The sequence below is a fragment of the Ammospiza nelsoni genome, chromosome 28, assembly GCF_027579445.1.
Source record: "Ammospiza nelsoni isolate bAmmNel1 chromosome 28, bAmmNel1.pri, whole genome shotgun sequence".
Taxonomy (NCBI): Eukaryota; Metazoa; Chordata; class Aves; order Passeriformes; family Passerellidae; genus Ammospiza; species Ammospiza nelsoni.
This window is the reverse complement of record NC_080660.1, coordinates 1622893-1647945: the sequence shown is the minus strand read 5'-3', so window position 1 is coordinate 1647945 and position 25053 is coordinate 1622893. Positions and strand designations below refer to the sequence as shown.

Genomic DNA, 25053 nt, shown 5'->3' with positions numbered 1-25053 from the left:
TTTTCGTTGTCTTTAATGGATATAAATGAGGGGAAAATAATGGAAATAAAAAAGAATTTGGTAAGGAAAATGGGGAATTCTGGAATATTCCACACCTCCAATCCCCAAATCCCAGCGTGTCCCTCGGGTTCTTAAAATGAGATTTTTTTTACCCTTTTTTTTGGCCATTTTTAATGGATACAAAAGAGGAAAAAAACATGGAAAACACAAGAAGGAGGAATTTGACGAGGAAAATGAGGAATTCTGGAATATTCCACATCCCAAATCCCAACGTGCCGCACCAATGGGATTTTTGTCTTTTCTTCACCATTTTTAATGGATAAAAAAGAAAAGGAAACAGGGAGAAAACATGGAAAACACAAAGGAGGAATTAACAGGAAAAAGTGAGGAATTCTGGAATATTCCACATCCCCAATCCCCAAATCCCAGTGTGAGGCACCAAAGGGATTTTTGCCTTTTCATCACCATTTTTAATGGAAAAAAAAAAATAGAAAATATGGACAAAACAGGGGGACTATGTGGAAAACACAAGGAGGAATTGACAGGGAAAAGTGAGGAATTCTGGAATATTCCACACCCCAAATCCCAGCATGTGGCACCAATGGGATTTTTGCCTTTTCATCACCGCTTTTAATGGCAAAACCAGAAAATAAAATAGGGAGAAAAGAAATGAAAATAGGGAGAAAACATGGAAAACACAAAGAGAAGGAAGAAGTGACAGGACAAAATGAGGAATTCTGGAATATTCCACACCCCAAATCCCAGCACGTGGCACCAATGGGATTTTTGCCTTTTCATCGCCATTTTTAATGGAAAAAAAGAAAACGGGGAGAAAACATGGAGAACAAAAAAGAAAAGAAGGAACTGACAAGACAAAGTGAGGAATTCTGGAATATTCCACACCCCAAATCCCCAAATCCCAGTGTGTGGCACCAATGGGATTTTTGCCTTTTCATCACCGCTTTTAATGGCAAAACCAGAAAATAAAATAGGGAGAAAACATGGAAAACACAAAGAGAAGGAAGAAGTGACAGGACAAAGTGAGGAATTCTGGAATATTCCACACCCCAAATCCCAGAACGTGGCACCAATGGGATTTTTGCCTTTTCATCACCGTTTTTAATGGAAAAAATGAAAACGGGGAGAAAACATGGAGAACAAAAAAGAAAAGAAGGAACTGACAAGACAAAGTGAGGAATTCTGGAATATTCCACACCCCAAATCCCAGCATGTGGCATCAATGGGATTTTTGCCTTTTCATCACCAGTTTTAATGGATACAAAAGAAAAAACAGAAGGGGAAAACCCCATGGAAAACACAAGGAGAACCCACCAGGAACCCCCAAAAACCTCCAAATCCCGGAATCCCCCACACCTCCAACCCTCCCCAAATCCACGAGCGCAACTCCGCCGAAGAACCGGGGCAAGGGGGGCGTGGAGAGGGAAAAAAACCAGGAAAATCCCAAAAAAAAAACCCCAAAAAAAAAACCCAAACTGGGGGCAGGGTGGGGGTGAACCCCTCAGGGAGCCGTGTGGAGCATCAAGTTCCTGAGGAGTTTCTGGCGACCCAACTCGTAATCCTCCTCGTCCACGTTGACCAGCAGCTTGATGGCCTCGTGGCCCACGGCCTGTTTGAGCGAGTCCGTGATGAAGACGCCCTTGAGGGCCTCCAGGAGGGAGCCGTTGATGTAATCCCGCCAGAAGGCGTCGAGGTAGGTGAGCTCCGAGAATTTGATGTCGCAGATGATGGAGCCCAAATCCCGCGATTTCAGGATGGTGTTGGCCTGGTTGAAGCGCTCGAACTGGCGCTCCAGAGGGTCCTGCTTGTTGGAGAAGACGTTGCCGTGCAGGGCGGAGTCGTGCTGGCAGTACTCGGCGCGCACGCGCAGGCGGATGTCTGGGGATGGAGGGAAACGGGGGATTTAGGATTGGGGGGAAATTGGGGGGTTTAGGGGGTTTAGGGATTGGGGGATGTGGGGTTTTAGGGGGTTTGGGATTGGGGGATGTGGGGGTTTAGGGGGTTTGGGATTGGGGGAATGTGGGAATGTGGGGTTAGGGATTGGAGGATGTGGGGTTTAGGGACTGGCAGTATTCAGCACGCACACGCAGGCGGATGTCTGGGCATGGGGGAAACGGGGGATTTAGGATTGGGGGGAAATTGGGGGATTTAGGGGGTTTAGGGATTGGGGGAATTGGGGTTTAGGGGGTTTGGGATTTGGGGAATGTGGGAATGTGGGGTTTGGGATTGGAGGATGTGGGGTTTAGGGACTGGCAGTACTCGGCGCGCACGCGCAGGCGGATGTCTGGGTGTGGGGGAAACGGGGGATTTAGGATTGGGGGGAAATTGGGGGGTTTAGGGGGTTTTGGGATTGGGGGAATTGGGGTTTAGGGATTGGGGAATGTGGGGTTTAGGGTTTAGGATTGGGGGAATGTGGGAATGTGGGGAATGGGGTTTAGGGACTGGCAGTACGCGGCGCGCACGCGCAGACGGATGTCTGGGGTTAGGGGGAAACAGGGTTAGGATTGGGGAATGTGGGGTTGAGGATTGGGGAATGGGGTTCAGGGGTTGGGGGAATGTGGGGTTAGGGGGTTTGGGATTGGGGGAGTGTGGTGTTTAGGATTGGGGGGATGTGGGATTTAGGGAGTTTGGGACTGGGGGAAATGTGGGAAATTTTCCCCGTTTTGGGATGTCTCATGCACTGGGGATCCCAATCCTAATCTTGTATTCCCAATCCCAAACGGCCTTTTACCACAGGTCTGTTTATCTTTAAGGATCCCATTCCCAATCCCATACCCTGCTCAGCACAAGTCTCTTTCTCCTTGGGGATCCCATTCCCAATCCCAATCCCATTCCCACCCCTCTCACCGCAGGTCTGTTTCTCCCTGGGGATCCCAATCCCACATTCCCACATTCCCAATCCCAATCCCACAATCCCAAATCCCCTCTCACTGCAGGTCTGTTTCTCCCTGGGGATCCCAATCCCACATTCCCACATTCCCACATTCCCAATCCCACAATCCCCAATCCCCTCTCACCGCAGGTCTGTTTCTCCCTGGGGATCCCAATCCCACATTCCCACATTCCCAATCCCAATCCCACAATCCCCAATCCCCTCTCACCGCAGGTCTGTTTCTCCTTGGGGTCGGGGGTCGCTGACTTTCTCCGTTTCCGTTGGCTCCCGAGGAGGCTCCGGGCCCGGCCTGGGCGCTTGGGGCCCAGCTGGGGCCCCCCCGGGGGGCAGCACAGGGACGGGTGGGGGGCAGGCACTGGGACATGGGGGGCACAAGTGGGGTTAGGGACCCCAAATCCCACCCCACAGACCCCAAATCCGTCCCAAATCCCACCCCAGGGACGGGTGGGGGGCAGGCACTGGGACATGGGGGGCACAAATGGGGTTAGGGACCCCAAATCCCATCCCACAGACCCCAAATCCGTCCCAAATCCCACCCCAGAGACGGGTGGGGGGCAGGCACTGGGATATGGGGGGAGAAATGGGGTCAGAGATCCCAAATACAACCCCACAGATCCCAAAACCATCCAGGGAACCCCAAACCCCATCCCGGGGGCAGGCACTGGGACATGGGGAGAAATGGGGTCAGGGACCCCAAATCCAACCCCACAGACCCCAAATAAATCAAGGGAACCCTAAACCCATCCCAAATCCCACCCCGGGGGGCAGCACAGGGACGGGTGGGGGCCAGGCACTGGGATATGGGGGAAATGGGGTCAGAGACCCCAAATCCAACCCCACAGACCCCAAAACCATCCATCAGATCTGGGCACAGTCCCCCAAACCCAGAGCCCTGTGAGGCTCCAGGGTCGGGAACTTTGGGATGACCGCAAGGGGGTGGTGACCCCAAATGGGGGTGACAATGAACCCAAGGGGTGACGATAACCCCAAATGGGGGTGATGATCCCAAATGGGGGTGACAATGACCCCAAAAAGGGGATGGTGACCCCAAAATGGGGGTGACAATGATCCCATGGGGGGGGGGCTGGTGTCTCCAAAACGGGACAGTGACCCCAAAAGGGCGATGACGACCCCAAATGGGAGCGACAACGATCTCAAAAGGGGATGGTGACCCCAAAGGGTGACAATGACCCCACGTGGGAGCGATGATGACCCCAAATGGGGACAGTGACCCCAAAGGGGAGGTGACAGTGACCCCAGGGGTCCGTACCTGATTTGTGGGGGTGGCCGAGGCCGGGCGGGGCCCCCCCGGGCGCGCGGGGGGTGACGTAGCGGATGGACGTCTCCTCCAGGTACTTGTCCACCAGGTCCGGGCACACTGAGGACAGAAACGGGAACGGAAATGTTCATGAGATGGCACCGGGATGGCATGGAAATGGAATGTCATGGGAACATCATGGCAATGGCACCGGGATGGCACCGGGAATGGCACCAGAAATGGGAATGGCACCAGGAATGGCACAGGAATGGCACCAGGATGGCATAAGAATGGCACTGGGATGACACTGGGAATGGCACCAGGAATGGCACTGGGAACAGGAATGGCACAGGAATGGCACCAGGATGGCCTAAGAATGGCACTGGGATGACACTGGGAATGGCACCGGGATGGCACTGGGAATGGCACCAGAAATGGGAATGGCACCAGGAATGGCACAGGAATGTCACAGGAATGGCACCAGGATGGCCTAAGAATGGCACTGGGATGACACTGGGAATGGCACCAGGAATGGCACTGGGAACAGGAATGGCACCAGGAATGGCACTGGGATGGCACTGGGAACGGGAATGGCACCAGGAATGGCACAGGAATGGCACCAGGATGGCCTAAGAATGGCACTGGGATGACACTGGGAATGGCACCTGGGATGGCACTGGGAATGGCACCAGGAATGGCACAGGAATGTCACAGGAATGGCACCAGGATGGCCTAAGAATGGCACTGGGATGACACTGGGAATGGCACCTGGGATGGCACCAGGGATGGCACTGGGAACGGGAATGGCACCAGGAATGGCACAGGAATGTCACAGGAATGGCACCAGGATGGCCTAAGAATGGCACTGGGATGGCACTGGGATGACACTGGGAATGGCACCAGGAATGGCACTGGGAACGGGAATGGCACCAGGAATGGCATGGAAATGGCATCGGAATGGCACGGGCATGGCACTGGGAACAGCAGATGATGGTGTGACCCCGATACCCCCATACGCTGACAGTGACCCCATATACCCTGACAACGTCCCTGTATATCGCGATATATCACGATGGACACTCACCGGGGCGCCGCCTCTCGAGGCTGACGCAGGGCAGCAGCTCGTGGCGGGTGATGATGTGACCCCAACACCCCAATATCACCCCACATATCGCGATATATCCTGACAGACACTCACCAGGGTGCCGTCTCTTGAGGCTGCCGTACGGCAGCAGCTCATGGCGGGTGATGATGTGACCCAAATACCCCAATATCACCCCAAATATCACGAGTATGACCTGTATATCGCGATATATCACGACGGACACTCACCGGGGCGCCGCCTCTTGAGGCTGACGTAGGGCAGCAGCTCGTGTCGGGTGATGATTGATGATGTGACCCCAATACCCCGATATCACCCCGAATATTGCGAGTATGACCCCATATATCACAGTATATCGCGATATATCACACCAGGCACTCACCGGGGCGCCGCCTCTTGAGGCTGACGTAGGGCAGCAGCTCGTGGCGGGTGATGGTGTGACCCCAACACCCCAATATCACCCCACATATCGCGATATATCCTGACAGACACTCACCGGGGCGCCGCCTCTTGAGGCTGACATAGGGCAGCAGCTCGTGGCGGGTGATGATGTGACCCCAACACCCCGATATCACCCCAAATATCGCGAGTATTACCCTGTATATCACGACATATTGCGACAGACACTCACTGGGGCGCCGCCTCTTGAGGCTGACGCAGGGCAGCAGCTCGTGGCGGGTGATGGTGTGACCCCAATATCACGACAGTGACCCCATATATCACAATATATCGTGACAGACACTCACCGGGGCGCCACCTCTTGAGGCTGACACAGGGCAGCAGCTCGTGGCGGGTGATGATTGATGATGTGACCCCAATACCCCGATATCACGCCGTATACCACGACAGCGACCCCATATATCACAGCATATCGTGACAGACACTCACCGGGGCGCCGCCTCTTGAGGCTGACGTAGGGCAGCAGGTCGTGGCGGGTGATGATGCGCAGCAGCTGCAGCAGCTGCCGCAGGTTGCTCTCGTCGCAGCGGCCCTGGCGCTCCAGGGCCAGCAGGAAGTCGCGGCCCGAGCGGATGCGGCCGCGCTCGGCCTCGTCCAGCACGTCCACGAAGAGGAAGGAGAGCACGCGCACGTCGCGGTGCGTCAGCTGCGCGCCCACGATGTCGAACATGCGGTGCAGCGAGTACAGGCCCTGCTCGCGCTCGCCCGGCTCCTCCGGCCACGGCACCGCGCCACCCGTGCCGCCGTTGGCACTGCCGGCGCCCGCGCCGCGCTTCCGACCCGCCATGGGCACCTGGGGACGCGGGGACAATGGGACGTGGGGTCAGTACAGGACTGGCTCCTCCGGCCACGGCACCGCGCCACCCGTGCCACCGTTGGCACTGCCGGCGCCGTGCTTCCAACCCACCACGGGCACCTGGGGACAGACACGGGGTCAGTGGGACATGGCACTGCCACTGCCATGCTTCCGGCCCGCCACGGGCACCTGGGGACATGGGGACAGACATGGAATCAGTGGGACATGGCACTGCCACTGCCATGCTTCCGCCCCGCCATGGGCACCTGGGCACATGGGGACAGACATGGTGTAACTGGGACATGGGGACAAGGGGACACGGGGTCAGTGGGACATGGCACTACTGGCACTGCCACCACCTGCGCCATGCTTCTGCCCCGCCATGGGCACCTGGGGACAGACATGGGGTCAGTGGGACATGGCACTGCCACTGCCATGCTTCTGCCCCGCCATGGGCACCTGGGCACATGGGGACACAGGGACACGGGGTCAGTGGGACGTGGCACTGCCACTGCCATGCTTCTGCCCCGCCATGGGCACCTGGGCACATGGGGACAGACATGGTGTAACTGGGACGTGGGGACAATGGGACACGGGGTCAGCGGGACATGGCACTACTGGCACTGCCACCACCTGCGCCATGCTTCCAGCCCGCCTTGGGCACCTGGGGACATGGGGACACAGGGACATGGGGTCAGTGGGACATGGCACTGCCACTGCCATGCTTCTGTCCCACCATGGGCACCTGGGGACACCAACATGGGACATGGGGACAATGGGACATGGGGTCATACAACCCCTGCCAACCTCCTCCAACCATAGCACTGCGCCACTGCCACCAGTGCCACTGGCGCTGCCACTGCGCTTCTGCCCCGCCGTGGGCACCTGGGGACATGGGGACACAGGGACACGGGGTCAGTGGGACATGGCACTGCCACGCTTCTGGCCCGCCGTGGGCACCTGGGGACATGGAGATCCTGACCCCAAATCCCAAGGGTTTTCCATCACGATCTTGACCCCAATCCCAGGGATTTTCCATTGGAATCCACTCAGGATCCTGACTCAAATCCTGGGGGTTTTCCATTGGAATCCAGTCGAGATCCCAATCCCAATCCCAGGATTTTCCAGTGGGATCCTGACCCCAATCCCAGGATTTTCCATTGGAATGCTGACCCCAATCTTTGGGATTTTCCAGTGGGATCCTGACCCCAAATCTTGGGGATTTTCCATCAGGATCCCAACCCCAATCTTTGGGATTTTCCAGTGGGATCCTGACCCCAAATCCTGGGGGTTTCCCATTGGAATCCACTCAGGATCCCAACCCAAATCCCAGGGATTTTCCAGTGGGATCCTGACCCAAAACCCTGGGATTTTCCATCAGGATCCCAACCCCAAATCCCAGTAATTTTCCATTGAGATCCTGACCCCAAATCCTGGGGATTTTCCATCAGGATCCTGACCCCAAGTCTTTGGGATTTTCCATTGGGATCCCGACCCCAATCCCAGAGATTTTCCATTGGAATGCTGACCCCAATCTTTGGGATTTTCCATCAGGATCCTGACCCCAATCTTTGGGATTTTCCATCAGGATCCCAACCCCAATCTTTGGGATTTTCTAGTGGGATCCTGACCCCAAATCTTGGGGATTTTCCATTGGGATCCTCTCAGGATCCCGACCCCAATCTTTGGGATTTTCCATCAAGATTCCAACCCAAATCCCAGTAATTTTCCAGTGGGATCCCGACCCCAAATCCCTGGGATTTTCTATCAGGATCTCGACCCCAATCTTTGGGATTTTCCATCAGGATCCCGACCCCAATCCCAAGGAATTTTCCAGTGGAATCCTGACCCAAATCCCTGGGATTTTCTATCAGGATCCCAACCCCAATCCCAGGGATTTTCCATTGGGATCCTGACCCCAAATCTTGGGGATTTTCCATCAGGATCCCAACCCCAATCTTTGGGATTTTCCATCAGGATCCTGACCCCAATCCCAGGATTTTCCATTGGGATCCTCTCAGGATCCCGACCCCAAATCTTTGGGATTTTCTATCAGGACCCCAGCTCCAACCCCTGGGATTTCCCATTGGGATCCCAACCCCAAATCCCAGAGATTTTCCATTGGAATGCTGACCCCAATCTTTGGGAAACACCTGGTGCTGTGATCCTGATTTTTTTAAGGGAGTTTTCATTAAAATGTCTCTTTTTTCCTGAACTTGGGTGGTGAATTGTGCAAAAATTGGGAAAAAAAAATCTTGGATTCATCAGCACCAACCTCCCTGGAATGATCCTGGATGGTTTTCCTCACATGGAAGCCAGAAAAAAGCTGGAATTTGGTGTGAAGATCCAAAGAAATTTGGGAAAATTGAGATTTTATGGAAGTGCTGACCCCTGGGAAAGGGGAATTTTGGGGATTAAACATTCAAAAAAACAAAAAAAATCCACAAAAATTGTTAAATTCATTTCCAAGCAGGAAATTCTGGCTGGAAATTCCAATGGTTCCCAAAATCCCAAAATCCTGAGGGGTGGGAGGTGGAAATCCCAAAAATTTGTGGATTTTTCTCAGAAATGAGCAGAAAAATCCCCCAGAAAAAAAACCCAAAGATCCCAAAATCCCTCAGGAAATCCCTCCCACCCCTTTTCCCAGGAAGAGAATTCCGGGAACATTCAAATAATTTCGGGATCAACGGGAAAAACGAGTTCCTGCAGCTTCCCAGGGCTCGGCCCATGGGATCCCTGAGGATATTTTGGGATTTTTCCCCATTAAATCTGGGCCAAAACCATCAAAATTCCAGAATTATCCCTAAAAATCTCAGCCTGGGTGAGGAGAAAAGTCCCAAATCCCAATTTTTAGGTGAATTTTCCGGGGGAAATGGACACGAGGGAGATTCCAGGTGAATTTTTCCCTCACAATTCTCATGGATAGGAAAAATTCCCAAATAACTGGGGGAAAAACCCCAAAAATTTGGATTAATCCTGACTTTTCTTCTTTTTTTCTGATGAATTTCCACTCCCAAATCCAGCAGGAATTCCCAAAAATCCATTCCCAGCCGCAATAAATTGGATTTTTGGGAAGAAGAGGATGGAAGGGAGGAGGAGGAGGAGGAAGATCCTGACCAAACATCCCATGGGAAACCAGCTCTGGAATTTGGGAATTTGGGAATTCCCAGGCCTGGAAGCAGCTGGGAATGGGGGAATTGAATTCCTGAGCCTCTCCTGCTCCATCCCAACCTGCTCTGGATCCACCCTGAACCTCTCCAGATCCATCAGGACCTTCTGGATCCATCCCAAATCCCTTTGATTCCACCCCAGACCTCTCCAGGTCCATCAGGACGTTCTGGATCCATCCCTGGATCCATCCTGAACCTCTCCAGATCCATCAGGAACTTCTGGATCCACCCTGAACCTCTCCAGGTCCATCAGGAACTTCTGGATCCATCCCTGGATCCATCCTGAACCTCTCCAGATCCATCAGGACCTTCTGGATCCATCCCTGGATCCATCTTAAACCTCTCCAGATCCATCAGGAACTTCTGGATCCATCCCAGACCTCTCTGGATCCATCCCTGGATCCATCCTGAACCTCTCCAGATCCATCAGGACCCTCTGGATCCATCCCAAACCCCTCTGGATCCATCCCAAACCCCTCTGGATCCATCTTAAACCTCTCTAGGTCCATCAGGACCTTCTGGATCCATCCCTGGATCCATCTTAAACCTCTCCAGATCCATCAGGACCTTCTGGATCCACCCTGAACCTCTCCAGATCCATCAGGACCTTCTGGATCCATCCCAAACCCCTTTGATTCCACCCCAGACCTCTCCAGGTCCAACAGGACGTTCTGGATTCATCCCTGGATCCATCCTGAACCTCTCCAGATCCATCAGGAACTTCTGGATCCACCCTGAACCTCTCCAGTTCATCAGGACCTTCTGGATCCATCCCAAACCCCTTCAGATCCATCAGGACCCTCTGGATCCATCCTGAACCCCTCTGGATCCATCTCAGACCTCTCCAAACCCATCGGGACCCACCAGATCCATTCTTGGATCCATCAGGACCCTCTGGATCCATCCCAGACCTCCTTGGATGAATCCTGACTCTCTCCAGATCCCTCAGGACTCTCTGGATCCATAATAAACTTCCCTGGATCCACCCCAAACCCCTTTAGATCCATCCTAGACCTCTCCAGATCCATCCCAGAGCTCTCCAGCTCCATCAAGACCTTCTGGATCCACCCTGAACCTCTCCAGATCCATCAGGACCTTCTGGATCCATCCCTGGATCCATCCTGAACCTCTCCAGGTCCATCAGGACCTTCTGGATCCATCCTGAACCTCTCCAGATCCATCCCAGACCTCTCCACACCCACCAGGAACTTCTGGATCCATCTTGAACCTCTCCAAATCCATCTCAAGCCTCTCTGGATCCATCAGGACCCTCCGGATCCATCCTTGGATCCATCCTAAAGCTCTCCAGATCCACCAGGCACTACTGGATCCATCCTTGGATCCATCCTGAACCTCTCTGGATCCACTTTGAACTTCTCCAAATCCACCTCAAGCCTCTCCAGATGCATCAGAACCCTCTGGATCCATCCCAAACTTCCCTGGATCTGTCCCAAACCTCTCCAGATCCATCCTGACCTTCACTGGCTCCATCCTGAACCTCTCTGGATCCATCAGGACCTTCTGGATCCACCCTGAACCTCTCCAGATCCACCAAAACCTCTCCAGATCCATCCCTGGATCCATCCTGAACCTCTCCAGATCCATCAGGACCTTCTGGATCCATCCCAAACCCCTCTGGATCCATCAGGACCCTCTGGATCCATCCTGAACCCCTCTGGATCCATCTTAAACCTGTCCAGGTCCATCAGGACCTTCTGGATCCATCCCTGGATCCACCCTGAACCCCTCCAGATCCATCAGGATCTTCTGGATCCATCCCAAACCCCTTCAGATCCATCAGGACCCTTTGGATCCATCTTGAACCTCTCCAGATCCATCAGGACCTTCTGGATCCATCCCAAACCCCTTTGGATCCATCCTGAACCTCTCCAGGTCCATCAGGACTTTCTGCATCCATCCCTGGATCCATCCTGAACCTCTCCAGATCCACCAGAACCCTCTGGATCCACCCTGAACCTCTCCAGGTCCATCAGGACCTTCTGGATCCACCCTGAACCTCTCCAGGTCCATCAGGACCTTCTGGATCCATCCCAAACCCCTTTGGATCCATCCTGAACCTCTCCAGGTCCATCAGGACTTTCTGGATCCACCCTGAACCTCTCCAGGTCCATCAGGACTTTCTGGATCCATCCCTGGATCCATCCTGAACCTCTCCAGATCCACCAGAACCCTCTGGATCCACCCTGAACCTCTCCAGGTCCATCAGGACCTTCTGGATCCACCCTGAACCTCTCCAGGTCCATCAGGACTTTCTGGATCCATCCCTGGATCCATCCTGAACCTCTCCAGATCCATCAGGACCTTCTGGGTCCATCCCAAACCCCTCTGGATCCATCTTAAACCTCTCCAGATCCACCAGAACCCTCTGGATCCATCCTGAACCTCTCCAGATCCATCAGGAACTTCTGGATCCATCCTGAACCTCTCCAGGTCCATCAGGACCTTCTGGATCCACCCTGAAGCTCTCCAGGTCCATCAGGACCCTCTGGATCCACCCTGAACCTCTCCAGATCCATCAGGAACTTCTGGATCCATCCCTGGATCCATCCTGAACCTCTCCAGGTCCATCAGGACCTTCTGGATCCATCCCAAACCCCTTCAGATCCATCAGGACCCTCTGGATCCATCTTAAACCTGTCCAGCTCCATCAGGACCTTCTGGATCCATCCCAAACCCCTCTGGATCCATCCCAAACCCCTTTAGATCCATCAGGACCTTCTGGATCCATCCTGAACCCCTTTGGATCCACCCCAGACCTCTCCAGGTCCATCAGGACCTTCTGGATCCACCCCAAACCCCTTTAGATCCACCCTGAACCTCCCCAGCTCCATCCCTCCCTTCCCTGGATCCCTTTCCCCACCCCCCCCCCCCCCCAAAGATAAACCCCCAATTAATCAAACCCCAAATTAATTAAACCCCGAACCATCCCCGGACCCACCTTGGCGGCTCCGGGCGCTCTCAGCGATCTCCGATCCCTTTTTCCTTCTCTTTAATTTTCCAACAAATCCCCCCCCCTAAAAAAAAAAATCCCCAAAGTTCCGGCGATGCCTGGAGCGCTCTCAGTCCTTACCGCAATTTTCCCTCCCCCCCCAAAAAAAAAAAAAAAAAAAAAAAAAAAACCTTTTTTAAATTATTTTTTAATTTCCTAATTAATAATTTAGCGAAGAAAAGCCAAGCGCGGCGTTGCCTTTAAGTCATTCCCGGTTCCAGGAATTCCCTGGATGGCGGATTTTGTTTCGGTCAAAACAAAAACCGCAAGAAAAAAACAAAAATAAATTCGCCGGGCTGAAGAAATCCTTGGCATTTCATCCCGTTCCTGCTGCGCCGCGAATCCCGGGATTTTCTGAGCCACGGGAGGAACCGGAATCCCGGAAAAACAAACAAAAAAAAAATAAAACAGGAAAAGCGCTGTTAAATAAACAAGACAAAAATTAAAAATAAACCAAAAAAAATTTCCGATTTTGCCGCGATTTCCGGCTGAAATCGGCCCCGAATTCCGGCGAGAAAGAACCAAAACGGGGAGCACCGGGAGGGCTCTCCCCGTTAAAGGCCCTCAAAGCCCCGGTTCAGCCCCGGAGGCCTCGGGAAGGGCCCGGTTCGACCCCAAAAAGCTCCGGTCAAAGCCCGGCGAGGCCCCGGTAAGGCCGCAAACGGCGACCCCAAGCCCCGGGGATGCCCCAAACGGCCCCGAAAAGCGGCGGGGAGGCCCCGGTAAGGCCGCAAAAGGCCCCGAGCAGGCCCCGGCGAGGCTCCGGTCAGGCCCCCGGGAGGCTCCGGCGGCGGCAGCGTCGCGAGGAGCGGCGGGGGGAGCGGCGGGGCCCCCCCTGCGGGCCCGTCCCAGCCCGCCGAGCGCGGGGGCCCCTCCCGGCCCCTCACGGCCCCTCAGGGCCGGCCCAGCCCCGGCGCCGCCATCTTGGCTCCGTCCGCTCCGCTCCCCGCTCCCTGCGGGCGGCTCCGCCCTGACGTCACTTCCGGCAGGCGGAGGCCACGCCCCCTTTGTCGCCTCAGAGCCGCGCCTACATCCGGGCACCTGCGCGCCCGCTGCGGCTTCACGCCCATAGGGAAACACAGGAAGGGCGGCGCCATGTTGGGTGAGGGCAAGATGGCGGCTACATCCGGGTTACTGCTGTTGGCTTCAGCGCTATTGGTTAGCAAAGGGCGGGCGCCATCTTGAGTGAGGGCAGCCGGGCAGCGCGAGGCTGCGTGGCGGGGCCGGCGCCATCTTGGAAATCGTGAGGCGGAGGCGCCGCCATCTTAACTGAGGGCAGCAAGGGGGGGTCTGGGGGGGTTTGAGGAGATTTTGAGGATTTTTTAGGGCGTTTTGGGGATTGAGGGAAGGGGTGAGGAGAGGAGGGTGGAGATGGGGTCAGGGGCTTCCTGTGAGGGAGGGGAGAGCGGTGGGGTGGGGTAGATTGAGAGGGGATACGCGGGGGGATGAGGGGGACAATGTGGGGTGAGGACAACGGGAGGAGGAGGAGGAGGAGCCCGTCCTGAGGGCGGGGAGGACACCCTGGCGACAAGGAGGCGACAATGAGGGGGGGCAATGCCACCCCCATGGCCCCGAGCGCTCCCCGCCCCCACCCACGGGTGGGGCCCTTCACCTTTGCCCCTTCCTGGGTGGGGAAACTGAGGCAGGGCAGGGATGGGACCTGGGTGTGTCGCCCCCGTCACCATCAATGTCCCCTCCCCCCCTCTCTCTGCTGCCCCGGGGCGCGGCAATGAACGACTGTAATTGTAATTATTGTAATTAGTGTCATTAGCGCGGCACGCGCCACCGCGGCGCCGGGCCCTGAACGAACCGGGGGCGGCGGGGGGGGAACCTCTGTGAGGGCCCCACGGGGTTGGGGGGACACCGGGGGGGGGACACCGGGAGGTTTCTCAGGGTCACACCGGCGCTTCCCGGGTGGTCCCCGGTGCCAGGAGGGGGTCCCGTGGTGTCCCCGCTGTCCCGGGTGCCCGAAGGGGCTCTCGGAACAGAACCCGGGGGAGTCCCCGGTGAACCGGGGAAGGTCCCGAGGGGTGTCCCCGCTGTCCCGGGTGCCCGGAGGGGGGGTCCCGGAACAGAATCGGCGGTGTCTCCGGTATCCCCGGAAGATCTCAGAGAGGGTCCCCCATGTCCCCAGGGGGGTCCCGGTGTTGTCCCGTCTGTCCCCGGTGGTGTCCCCGCCGTCCCGGGTGGCGCTGATGGCGCTCGGGGGCCCCAGCCCGGGGCGGGGCGCGGTGCCCGGGCGGTGTCCGGGCGGTCCCGGTGAGTCACGGTGCCCCCCCCGAGCCCCCCCCGGTCCGGCCCGCCCCCGCCGTGCCTATCCCGGGCCGGACCGCGCCCCGGCACTGTCCGCACCGGCACCGGCACCGAGCACCGAGCCCCGCACGCACGGTGAGTGAGAGAGAGCGGCACCCCCGGGAACGGGGGATCGGTCCCGCACCCCAATAACGGAGAACCCCATCTCTAAATCCGGGTTTGGGGTCGAAATCCCGGTCTGGGGTCTAAATTCTGGTTTGGGGTCCTCCGTCCGGTAACGGGATCGGGGACTCGGTCCCGCACCCTAAAATGGAGAACCCCATCTCTAAATCCGGTTTGGGGTACCCCGCCCGGTAACGGGGACGGGACTCGGGTCGGGACCCCAAAATTAGGGAACCCCATCCCTAAATCCCGGTCTGGGGTCTTAATTCCAGTTTGGGGTCCCCTGCCCGGTAACGGGAACGGGGACTCGGTCCTGCACCCCAAAATTGGGGAACCCCATCTCTAAATCCCCGTTTGGAGTCTAAATTCCGGTTTGGGGTCCCCCTCCCGGTCCCGGTAACGGGGAGTCGGTCCCGCGCCCCAAAATGGGGGAAACCCATCCCCAAATCCCGGTTTGGGGTCTAAATTCCGATTTGGGGTACCCCACCCGGTAACGGGAACGGGACTCGGTGCTGCACCCCAATAACGGAGAACCCCATCTCTAAATCCGGTTTGGGGTCTAAATTCGGATTTGGGGTGCCCCTCCCGGTCCCGGTAACGGGGAGTCGGTCCCGCGCCCCAAAATGGGGGAAACCCATCCCCAAATCCCGGTTTGGGGTCTAAATTCCGGTTTGAGGTACCCCACCCGGTAACGGGAACGGGACTCGGTGCTGCACCCCAATAACGGAGAACCCCATGTCTAAATCCCCGTTTGGGGTCTAAATTCGGATTTGGGGTGCCCGGTAAGTAACGGGAACGGGGAGTCGGTCCCGCGCCCCAAAATGGGGGAAACCCATCCCCAAATCCCGGTTTGGGGTCTAAATTCCGGTTTGGGGTACCCCACTCGGTAACGGGAACCGGGACTCGGTCCCGCACCCCAAAATTGGGGAACCCCATCTCTAAATCCCCGTTTGGGGTCTAAATTCGGATTTGGGGTGCCCGGGAACGAGGAGCCCCATGCCGGTGTCCGTTTTTGGGGTGTCTCCATCCCCAAACCCCATTTAGGGCGGGATCAATCCTGTCCCCAAATTTGGGGTCCCGCTCCCCGATTTTGGGGGGGAATTTTGAGCATCACTTGGGGGGACCCCATCCCTGTCCCCCACTTTGGGGGTCTCCATCTCCGAACCCCCTTTTTTTAGGGGGTCGCACCCTTTTTAAGGGTCTCACTCTTTTTGGGGGTCCCACCCTTTTGGGATGTTCACTTTTGGGGTGGTTCCATCTTTTTTTTTGGGGTTCCCCCTTCTTGGGGTGGTTCCCATTTTCTGGGGTCGCTTTTGGGGGAGTTCCTCCTTTTTGGGGCGATTCCTCCTTTTTTTTTTTAGGGTTCCCCTTTTTTTTGGGGTCACTTTTGGGGGTATTCCCACTTTTTTTTTTTGGGGGGGGGCATTTTTGGGAATTGCTCCTTTTTTTGAAAATTCCCTTTTTTTGGGGGGATTCTCTTTTTAAGGGGGGGATTCCTCCTTTTTAGGGGATTCCTCCTTTTTGGGGAATTCCTTCTTTTTTGGGGGCAACTCTCTCATTTTGGGGACTCCTCCTTTTTGGAGGAATTCTCCCTATTTTGGGGGGGAATTTTTCCTTTTTTGGGGGGAGTTTCCTTTTTTTTTGAGGGGGGGATTTCTCCTTTTTGACGATTCCTTCTTTTTAGGGGATTATTCCTCCCTTTTGAGGGAATTCCTTCTTTTTGAGGGAATTCCTCCATTTTGGGGGGGTTCCTCTTTTTTTGGGGGGGGGTTCCTCCTTTTTTAGGGGATTCCTCCTTTTTTGGAGGGCTCCTCCCTTTTGGGGGGATTCCTCCTTTTTCAGGGAGTTCCTTTTTGGGGCGTTCCTCCTTTTTAGGGGATTCCTCCTTTTTTTGGGGGGGGGATTCTTCCTTATTTTTTTGAGGGAATTCCTCATTTTTCTGGGGAGGGGTTTCCTCCTTTTTAGGGGATTCCTCCTTTTTTTTGGGGGGGGGGGATTCTTCCTTATTTTTTGAGGGAATTCCTCATTTTTCTGGGGGGCTCTTCCTCCTTTTTGGGGGTTCCCCCTTTTTAGGGCATTCTTAATTTTGGCGGGATTCCTCCTTTTTGGGGCGTTTCCCATTTTCTCAACTCTTCCCCATTTTCCTCGGTCACTTTTAGGGTGGATCCCTTCATTTTTTACGATTTTTTATTTTTTTTTTGGGGGGTGGGGGGACCCGAGGCGGGCGGGTCCCTCCCCCCATGAGTCACCGGGGTGTCCCCAAGGGGGGGGGGGTGACACGGCCACACCCTCGGGACGTGTCCCCCTCGTGTCCCCCCCGCCCCATCCCGGGGCTGAGTCACGGCCGGAGCATTCCCGGACATTCCTGGGAAATCCGCGGCCAGGGGGGGCGGGAATGGGGCGTTGGGGGGGTCCTGGAGGGATTTTGGGGGGTCCTGAAGGGATTTTGGGGGGTTCTGAAGGGATTTTGGGAGGTCTTGGAGGGATTTGAGGGGTCCTGGAGGGATTTTGGGGGCTCCTGCAGGGTTTTGGGGGCTTCTGGAGGGATTTGAGGGGTCCTGGAGGGATTTGAGGGGTCCTGGAGGGATTTGGGGGGTCCTGGAGGGATTTTGGGGGGTCCTGAAGGGATTTGGGGTTCCCAGGAGGGGTTTTGAGGAGCCAAGGGGGGATTTTGGGGGGTCCTGGAGGGATTTGGGGTTCCCAGGAGGGGTTTTGAGGGGCCAAGGGGGGATTTTGGGGGGTTCTGGAGGGATTTGAGGGGTCCTGGAGGGATTTTGGGGGGTCCTGCAGGGTTTTGGGGGGTCCTGGAGGGATTTGGGTGGTCCTGGAGGGATTTGGGGGGTCCTGAAGGGATTTTGGGGGCTCCTGCAGGGTTTTGGGGGCTTCTGGAGGGATTTGAGGGGTCCTGGAGGGATTTGGGGGGTCCTGGAGGGATTTTGGGGGGTCCTGAAGGGATTTGGGGTTCCCAGGAGGGGTTTTGAGGAGCCAAGGGGGAATTTTGGGGGGTCCTGGAGGGATTTGAGGGGTCCTGAAGGGATTTTTGGGGGTCCTGGAGGGATTTTGGGGGGTCCTGGAGGGATTTTGGGGGGTCCTGGAGGGATTTGATGGGTTCTGGAGGGAATTTGGGGGGTCCTGGAGGGATTTGAGGGGTCCTTGAGGGATTTTGGGGGGTCCTGAAGGGATTTGGGGTTCCCAGGAGGGGTTTTGAGGGGCCAAGGGGGGATTTTGGGGGGTTCTGGAGGGATTTGGGTGGTCCTGGAGGGATTTGAGGGGTCCTGAAGGGATTTTGGGGGCTCCTGCAGGGTTTTGGGGGCTTCTGGAGGGATTTGAGGGGTCCTGGAGGGATTTGAGGGGTCCTGGAGGGATTTGGGGGGTCCTGGAGGGATTTTGGGGGTCCTGAAGGGATTTGGGGTTCCCAGGAGGGGTTTTGAGGAGCCAAGGGGGGATTTTGGGGGGTCCTGGAGGGATTTGAGGGGTCCTGAAGGGATTTTTGGGGGTCCTGCAGGGTTTTGGGGGGGTCCTGGAGGGATTTGAGGGGTCCTGGAGGGATTTTGGGGGGTCCTGGAGGGTTTTGGGGGGTCCTGGAGGGATTTGGGGGGTCCTGGAGGGATTTTGGGGGGTCCTGAAGGGATTTTGGGGGGTCCTGGAAAGATTGGAGGGGTCCTGAAGGGATTTTGGGGGATCCTGAAGGGATTTTGGGGGGTCCTGGAAAGATTTGAGGGGTCCTGGAGGGATTTGGGGTTCCCAGGAGGGGTTTTGAGGGGCCAAGGGGGGATTTGGGGGGTCCTGAAGGGATTTGAGGGGTCCTGGAGGGATTTGGGTGGTCCTGAAGGGATTTTGGGGGGTCCTGGAGGGATTTTGGGGGTGCTCAGGGGGGATTTGGGGGATCCTGGAGGGATTTGGGGGGGTCCAGGGGGGATTTTGGGGGGAATTTTGGCGTCCCAGGAGGGATTTTGGGGGGTCCTGGAGGGATTCTGGGGAGTCCAGAAGAGATTTGGGGGGGGGGGGGGGGCACGAGGGGAATTTGGAGGGGTCCCAGGAGAAATTTTGGGGTTCCCAGGAGGAATTTTGGGATTTCCAAAAAGGATTTGGGGGGTTCAGAAGGAATTTTGTTGAGGTCCAGAAGGAATTTTGGGGAGCTCAGGTGGAATTTGGGAGATCCAGGATGAATTTTGGGGTTCCCATTGGGAATTTTTGGGTTCCCATTGGGATTTTTGGGATCCCCTCAGGAATTTTGGGGTTCCCATCGGGATTTTTGGGGTTCCCAGCAGGAATTTCAGGTTTCCCATCAGGATTTTGGGGTTCCCAGCAGGAATTTCAGGTTTCCCCTCAGGATTTTTGGGTTTCCCATCGGGATTTTTGGGATTCCCATCAGGAATTTTTGGGTTCCCATCAGGAATTTTTGGGTTCCCAGCAGGAATTTCAGGTTTCCTGTCAGGATTTTTGGGGTTCCCATCAGGAATTTCAGGTTTCCCATCAGGATTTTTGGGTTTCCCATCGGTATTTTGGGTTTCCCATCGGGATTTTTGGGGTTCCCATCAGGAATTTCATGTTTCCCATCAGGATTTTTGATTTCCCCATCAGGAATTTCAAGTTTCCAATTGGGGTTTTTTGGGTTTCCATCAGGAATTTTGTGTTTCCCATTGGGATTTCAGGTTTCCCATCAGGATTTTTGGGTTTCCCATCAGGATTTTTGGGGTTCCCATCAGGAATTTTTGGGTTCCCATCAGGAATTTCAGGTTTCCCGTTGGGATTTTTGTGTTTCCCATCAGGATTTTGGGTTCCCATCAAGAATTTCAAGTTTCCAATGGGGGTTTCTGGGTTCCCATCAGGATTTTTGGGGTTCCCATCAGGAATTTCATGTTTCCCATCAGGATTTTTGATTTCCCCATCAGGATTTTCAAGTTTCCAATTGGGGTTTTTTGGGTTTCCATCAGGAATTTTGTGTTTCCCATTGGGATTTCAGGTTTCCCATCAGGAATTTTTGGGTTCCCATCAGGAATTTCAGGTTTCCCATCAGGATTTTTGGGTTTCCCATCAGGATTTTTGGGGTTCCCATCAGGAATTTTTGGGTTCCCATCAGGAATTTCAGGTTTCCCGTTGGGATTTTTGTGTTTCCCATCAGGATTTTTGGGTTCCCATCAAGAATTTCAAGTTTCCAATGGGGGTTTCTGGGTTCCCATCAGGATTTTTGGGGTTCCCATCAGGAATTTCATGTTTCCCATCAGGATTTTTGATTTCCCCATCAGGATTTTCAAGTTTCCAATTGGGGTTTTTTGGGTTTCCATCAGGAATTTTGTGTTTCCCATTGGGATTTCAGGTTTCCCATCAGAAATTTTTGGGTTCCCATCAGGAATTTCAGGTTTCCCATCAGGATTTTTGGGTTTCCCATCAGGATTTTTGGGGTTCCCATCAGGAATTTTTGGGTTCCCATCAGGAATTTCAGGTTTCCCGTTGGGATTTTTGTGTTTCCCATCAGGATTTTTGGGTTCCCATCAGGAATTTCAAGTTTCCAATTGGGATTTTTGGGTTCCCATCAGGAATTTCAGGTTTCCCATTGGGATTTTGGGTTCCCATCAGGAATCTCAAGTTTCTGATGGAAGTTTCTGGGTTCCCATCAGGATTTTTGTATTTCCCATTGGGATTTTTGGGGTTCCCAGTATGAGTTTTGGTTTTCCCACCAGGATTTTGGCAGCCCCAGGGTCAGGATGCCGTCGCAGCTGGAGCACGCCATGGAGACGCTGATGTTCACCTTCCACAAGTACGCGGGGGACAAGGAGCACCTGGCCAAGGAGGACCTCAGGGCGCTCATGGACAAGGAGTTCCCGGGGTTCCTCGAGGTGGGCACGGCTCTGGGGGGTCCAGGGCGTCCATGGGATCCATGGGGTGGGATCCATGAGTTTTCATCTATGGGATCCATGGGGTGGGATCCATGAGATGGCATCCATGGGATCCATGGGGTGGGATCTGTGAGAGCCATGGGATGGGATCCATGAGTTTTCATCCATGGGATCCATGGGGTGGGATCTATGAGAGCCATGGGATGAGATCCATGAGATGGGGTGGGATCCATGAGATGGCATCTATGGGATCCATGGGGTGGGATCTATGAGAGCCATGGGATGAGATCCATGAGATGGCATCTATGGGATCCATGAGATGGCATCTATGGGATCCATGAGATGGCGTCCATGGGATCCATGGGATGGGATCCATGAGTTTTCATCTATGGGATCCATGGGATGGGATCCATGAGATGGGGTGGGATCCATGAGATGGCATCCATGGGATCCATGGGATGGGATCCATGAGATGGGGTGGGATCCATAAGATGGCATCTATGGGATCCATGGGGTGGGATCCATGAGAGCCATGGGATGGGATCATGGGATCCATGGGATGGGATCCATGAGTTTTCATCTATGGGATCCATGGGGTGGGATCTATGAGAGCCATGGGGTGAGATCCATGAGATGGCATCCATGGGATCCATGGGATGGGATCCATGAGTTTTCATCTATGGGATCCATGGGGTGGGATCTATGAGAGCCATGGGGTGGGATCCATGAGATGGGGTGGGATCCATGAGATGGCATCTATGGGATCCATGGGATCCATGGGGTGGGATCCATGAGATTTCATCTATGGGATCCATGGGATGGGATCCATGAGATGGGGTGGGATCCATGAGATGGCATCTATGGGATCCATGGGATCCATGGGGTGGGATCTATGAGAGCCATGGGATGGGATCCATGAGATGGCATCTATAGGATCCATGGGATCCATGGGATGAGATCCATGAGTTTTCATCTATGTGATCCATAGGGTGGGATCTATGAGAGCCATGGGGTGGGATCCATGAGATGGCATCTATGGGATCCATGGGGTGGGATCCATGAGATGACATCCATGGGATCCATGGGGTGGGATCCATGAGAGCCATGGGGTGGGATCCATGAGATGGCATCTATGGGATCCATGGGATCCATGAGATGGGGTGGGATGGGATCTATGTGAGCCATGGGGTGGGATCCATGGGGTGGGATGGGATCCATGGGGTGGGATGGGATCCATGGGGTGGGATGGGATGGGATCTATCTGAGCCATGGGGTGGGATCCATGAGATGACATCTATGGGATCCATGGGATGGGAGCCATGGCATTTTATCTATGGGATGGGATCAATGGGAGCTAGAGAACCCCAAGATCAAACCCCATAAACCTTGGGATGGGATCCCATAAACCCTGGGATCAAACCAGACAGAACCCCTGGGATGGGATCCCACAGAACTCTGGGATCAGATCCTGTAAACCCCAAGATCAAACCCCATAAACCTTGGGACCGGGGGTGATGATCCCCCCATTCTCCCCATTCCCATTTAGGATCTGACCCCATTCCCATTTAGGATCTGATGCATTTTCCCCATTATTTCCCCCAGAACCAGTGTGACCCCAACGCCTTGGGCCATAGCCTGTGGGACCCCATTCCCATTTAGGATCTGACCCTGTTCCCATTTGGGATCTGACCCCATTCCCATTTGGGATCTGACCCTTTTTCCCTGTTTTCCCCCGTTTTTCCCCCAGAACCAGCAGGACCCCAACGCCCTGGAGTGGGACCCTGTTCCCATTTAGGATCTGACCCTTTTTCCCTGTTTTTCCCCCAGAACCAGCGCGACCCCAACGCCCTGGAGTGGGACCCCGTTCCCATTTGGGATCTGACCCTTTTTCCCTGTTTTTCCCCCAGAACCAGCGCGACCCCAACGCCCTGGATTGGATCCTGTGGGATCTGACCCCATTCCCATTTAGGATCTGACCCTGTTCCCATTTAGGATCTGACCCCATTCCCATTTGGGATCTGACCCATTTTCCCCCGTTTTTCCCCCAGAACCAGCAGGACCCCAATGCCCTGGAGTGGGACCCTGTTCCCATTTGGGATCTGACCCATTTTCCCCATTTTTTCCCCCAGAACCAGCGTGACCCCAATGCCCTGGAGTGGGACCCTGTTCCCATTTAGGATCTGACCCTTTTTCCCTGTTTTTCCCCTGTTTTTCCCCCAGAACCAGCGCGACCCCAACGCCCTGGAGTGGGACCCCGTTCCCATTTGGGATCTGACCCTGTTCCCATTTGGGATCTGACCCATTTTTCCCCGTTTTTCCCCCAGAACCAGCAGGACCCCAACACCCTGGAGTGGGACCCCGTTCCCATTTGGGATCTGACCCCGTTCCCATTTAGGATCTGACCCTTTTTCCCTGTTTTCCCCGTTTTTTCCCTTAGAACCAGCAGGACCCCAACGCCCTGGAGTGGGACCCCCGTTCCCATTTAGGATCTGACCCCGTTCCCATTTGGGATCTGACCCTTTTTCCCTGTTTTCCCCCGTTTTTCCCCCAGAACCAGCGCGACCCCAATGCCCTGGAGTGGGACCCCGTTCCCATTTAGGATCTGACCCCGTTCCCATTTGGGATCTGACCCATTTTTCCCCGTTTTTCCCCCAGAACCAGCGCGACCCCAACGCCCTGGACCGCATCCTGCGGGACGTTGAGCAGAGCCGCGACGGCCGCGTCGGCTTCCAGGGCTTCTTCTCGCTGGTGGCCGGGCTCACCATCGCCTGCAACGACTACTTCGTGCAGCACATGAAGCAGCGCGGCCGCCGCTGAGACCCCCACCCATGGGTGCCCCCCACCCATCTTAGGGTGTCACCCCAAACCCGCCTTGGATCCTCGCTAAACCCTAAATGTGTGCCTTGATCCTTCCTTGGGGTTTTGAACCTTTCCTATGAGGTCCTGACCCTCCCCGATGGGCTGAGACCCCCCCCCAAAGGGGTGATGAACCCCTCCCCACCCATGGGTGCCCCCCACCCATCTTAGGGTGTCACCCCAAACCCACCTTGGATCATCTCTTAACCCTAAATCCTTCCTCCTAACCCTTGATCTCCCTTTGGGGTTCTGACCCCTTCCCCCTGAGGGTCCTGAGCCCACCCAGGGGTTCCTGCCCCCCCACACTGCAAGCTGAGACCCCCACCCATGGGTGCCCCCCACCCACCTGGGGATGTCACCCCAAAACCATCCTGGATCCTCCCTCAACCCTAAATGTGTGCCCTGACCCTGATTTGGGGTCCTGACCCCCCCATGGGTGCCCCCAGCCCCCCCCAGCTCTGTTGGGACCCTTCATTGTCCCCCCCTCCCCCCATGGGTGCCCCCCACCCCGGGGTGCTGCCCTGACCCCCCAATAAAGGGTTTTGTATGAACCGGGGTCTCGCTGTTCTTGGGGTCCCTTTGGGATCTCTTTGAGATTCCTTTTGGGGTCACATTGGGGTCCTTTTGGGGTCTTTCTCAATTTGGGGTCTCTTTGGAGTCCTTTTGGGGTCATTTTGGGGGTCTCTTTGGGGTCCTTTTGGGGCCCCTTTGGGGACACTCGGGGTGGTTTGGGGCTGCTGGGAGCTGTGTGGGGTGACAGTGGGGTCCATGGGGGTGCATAGGGCTCTGTAGGGGATCTATGGGGTTCTATAGGGGATCTCTGTAGGGTTCCATAGGGTCTCTATAGGCTTCCATGGGGTTCCATGGCTCTCTATAGGGTTCCATAGGGTCTCTATAGGGTTCCATGGGGTTCCATAGGGTTCCATAGGGTTCCATGGGGTTCCATAGGGTTCCATAGGGTCTCTATAGGGTTCCATGGGGTTCCATAGCTCTCTATAGGGTTCCATAGGGTTCCATAGGGTCTCTATAGGGTTCCATGGGGTTCCATAGGGTTCCATAGGGCTCTATAGGCTTCCATGGGGTTCCATAGCTCTCTATAGGGTTTCTATAGGGTATCTATAGGGTTCCATGGGGTTCCATGGCTCTCTATAGGGCTTCTATAGGGTATCTGCTGTAGGGTTTCCATAGGATCTCTATAGGGATCTCTATAGGGTCCCTATAGGGTCTCTCTCCATA

The 25053-nt window shown here is 55.2% G+C and overlaps 3 protein-coding genes across 5 annotated transcripts; 1 reads left to right on the top strand and 2 right to left on the bottom strand.

Moving 5' to 3' along the window:
* Positions 1 to 447: 447 nt before the first annotated feature.
* On the bottom strand, positions 448 to 13652 carry DEDD (death effector domain containing). Of its 3 annotated transcripts, XM_059490241.1 has the most exons (6): positions 12656 to 12761; positions 7334 to 7411; positions 6160 to 6646; positions 4182 to 4289; positions 3120 to 3266; positions 448 to 1896 (listed from the first exon to the last, which is right to left on the bottom strand). In XM_059490241.1, exons 3-6 carry the CDS (start codon positions 6515 to 6517, stop codon positions 1520 to 1522), a joined length of 990 nt encoding a protein of 329 aa, XP_059346224.1. In that variant the 5' UTR covers positions 6518 to 6646; positions 7334 to 7411; positions 12656 to 12761; the 3' UTR covers positions 448 to 1519. The 3 variants fall into 3 exon arrangements, with proteins under 3 accessions (XP_059346224.1, XP_059346222.1, XP_059346223.1); XM_059490239.1 differs by lacking the exon at positions 7334 to 7411 and having other exon boundaries at positions 6160 to 6523; positions 12656 to 13652; XM_059490240.1 differs by lacking the exon at positions 7334 to 7411 and having other exon boundaries at positions 12656 to 12806.
* On the bottom strand, positions 13600 to 15858 carry LOC132084802 (basic proline-rich protein-like). Its single transcript, XM_059490056.1, has 4 exons — positions 15802 to 15858; positions 15144 to 15263; positions 14486 to 15020; positions 13600 to 13970 (listed from the first exon to the last, which is right to left on the bottom strand). Exons 1-4 carry the CDS (start codon positions 15856 to 15858, stop codon positions 13600 to 13602), a joined length of 1083 nt encoding a protein of 360 aa, XP_059346039.1.
* Positions 14910 to 24368, top strand: S100A10 (S100 calcium binding protein A10). Its single transcript, XM_059490246.1, has 3 exons — positions 14910 to 15094; positions 20806 to 20961; positions 23617 to 24368. Exons 2-3 carry the CDS (start codon positions 20830 to 20832, stop codon positions 23776 to 23778), a joined length of 294 nt encoding a protein of 97 aa, XP_059346229.1. The 5' UTR covers positions 14910 to 15094; positions 20806 to 20829; the 3' UTR covers positions 23779 to 24368.
* The last annotated feature ends 685 nt before the right edge of the window (positions 24369 to 25053 follow it).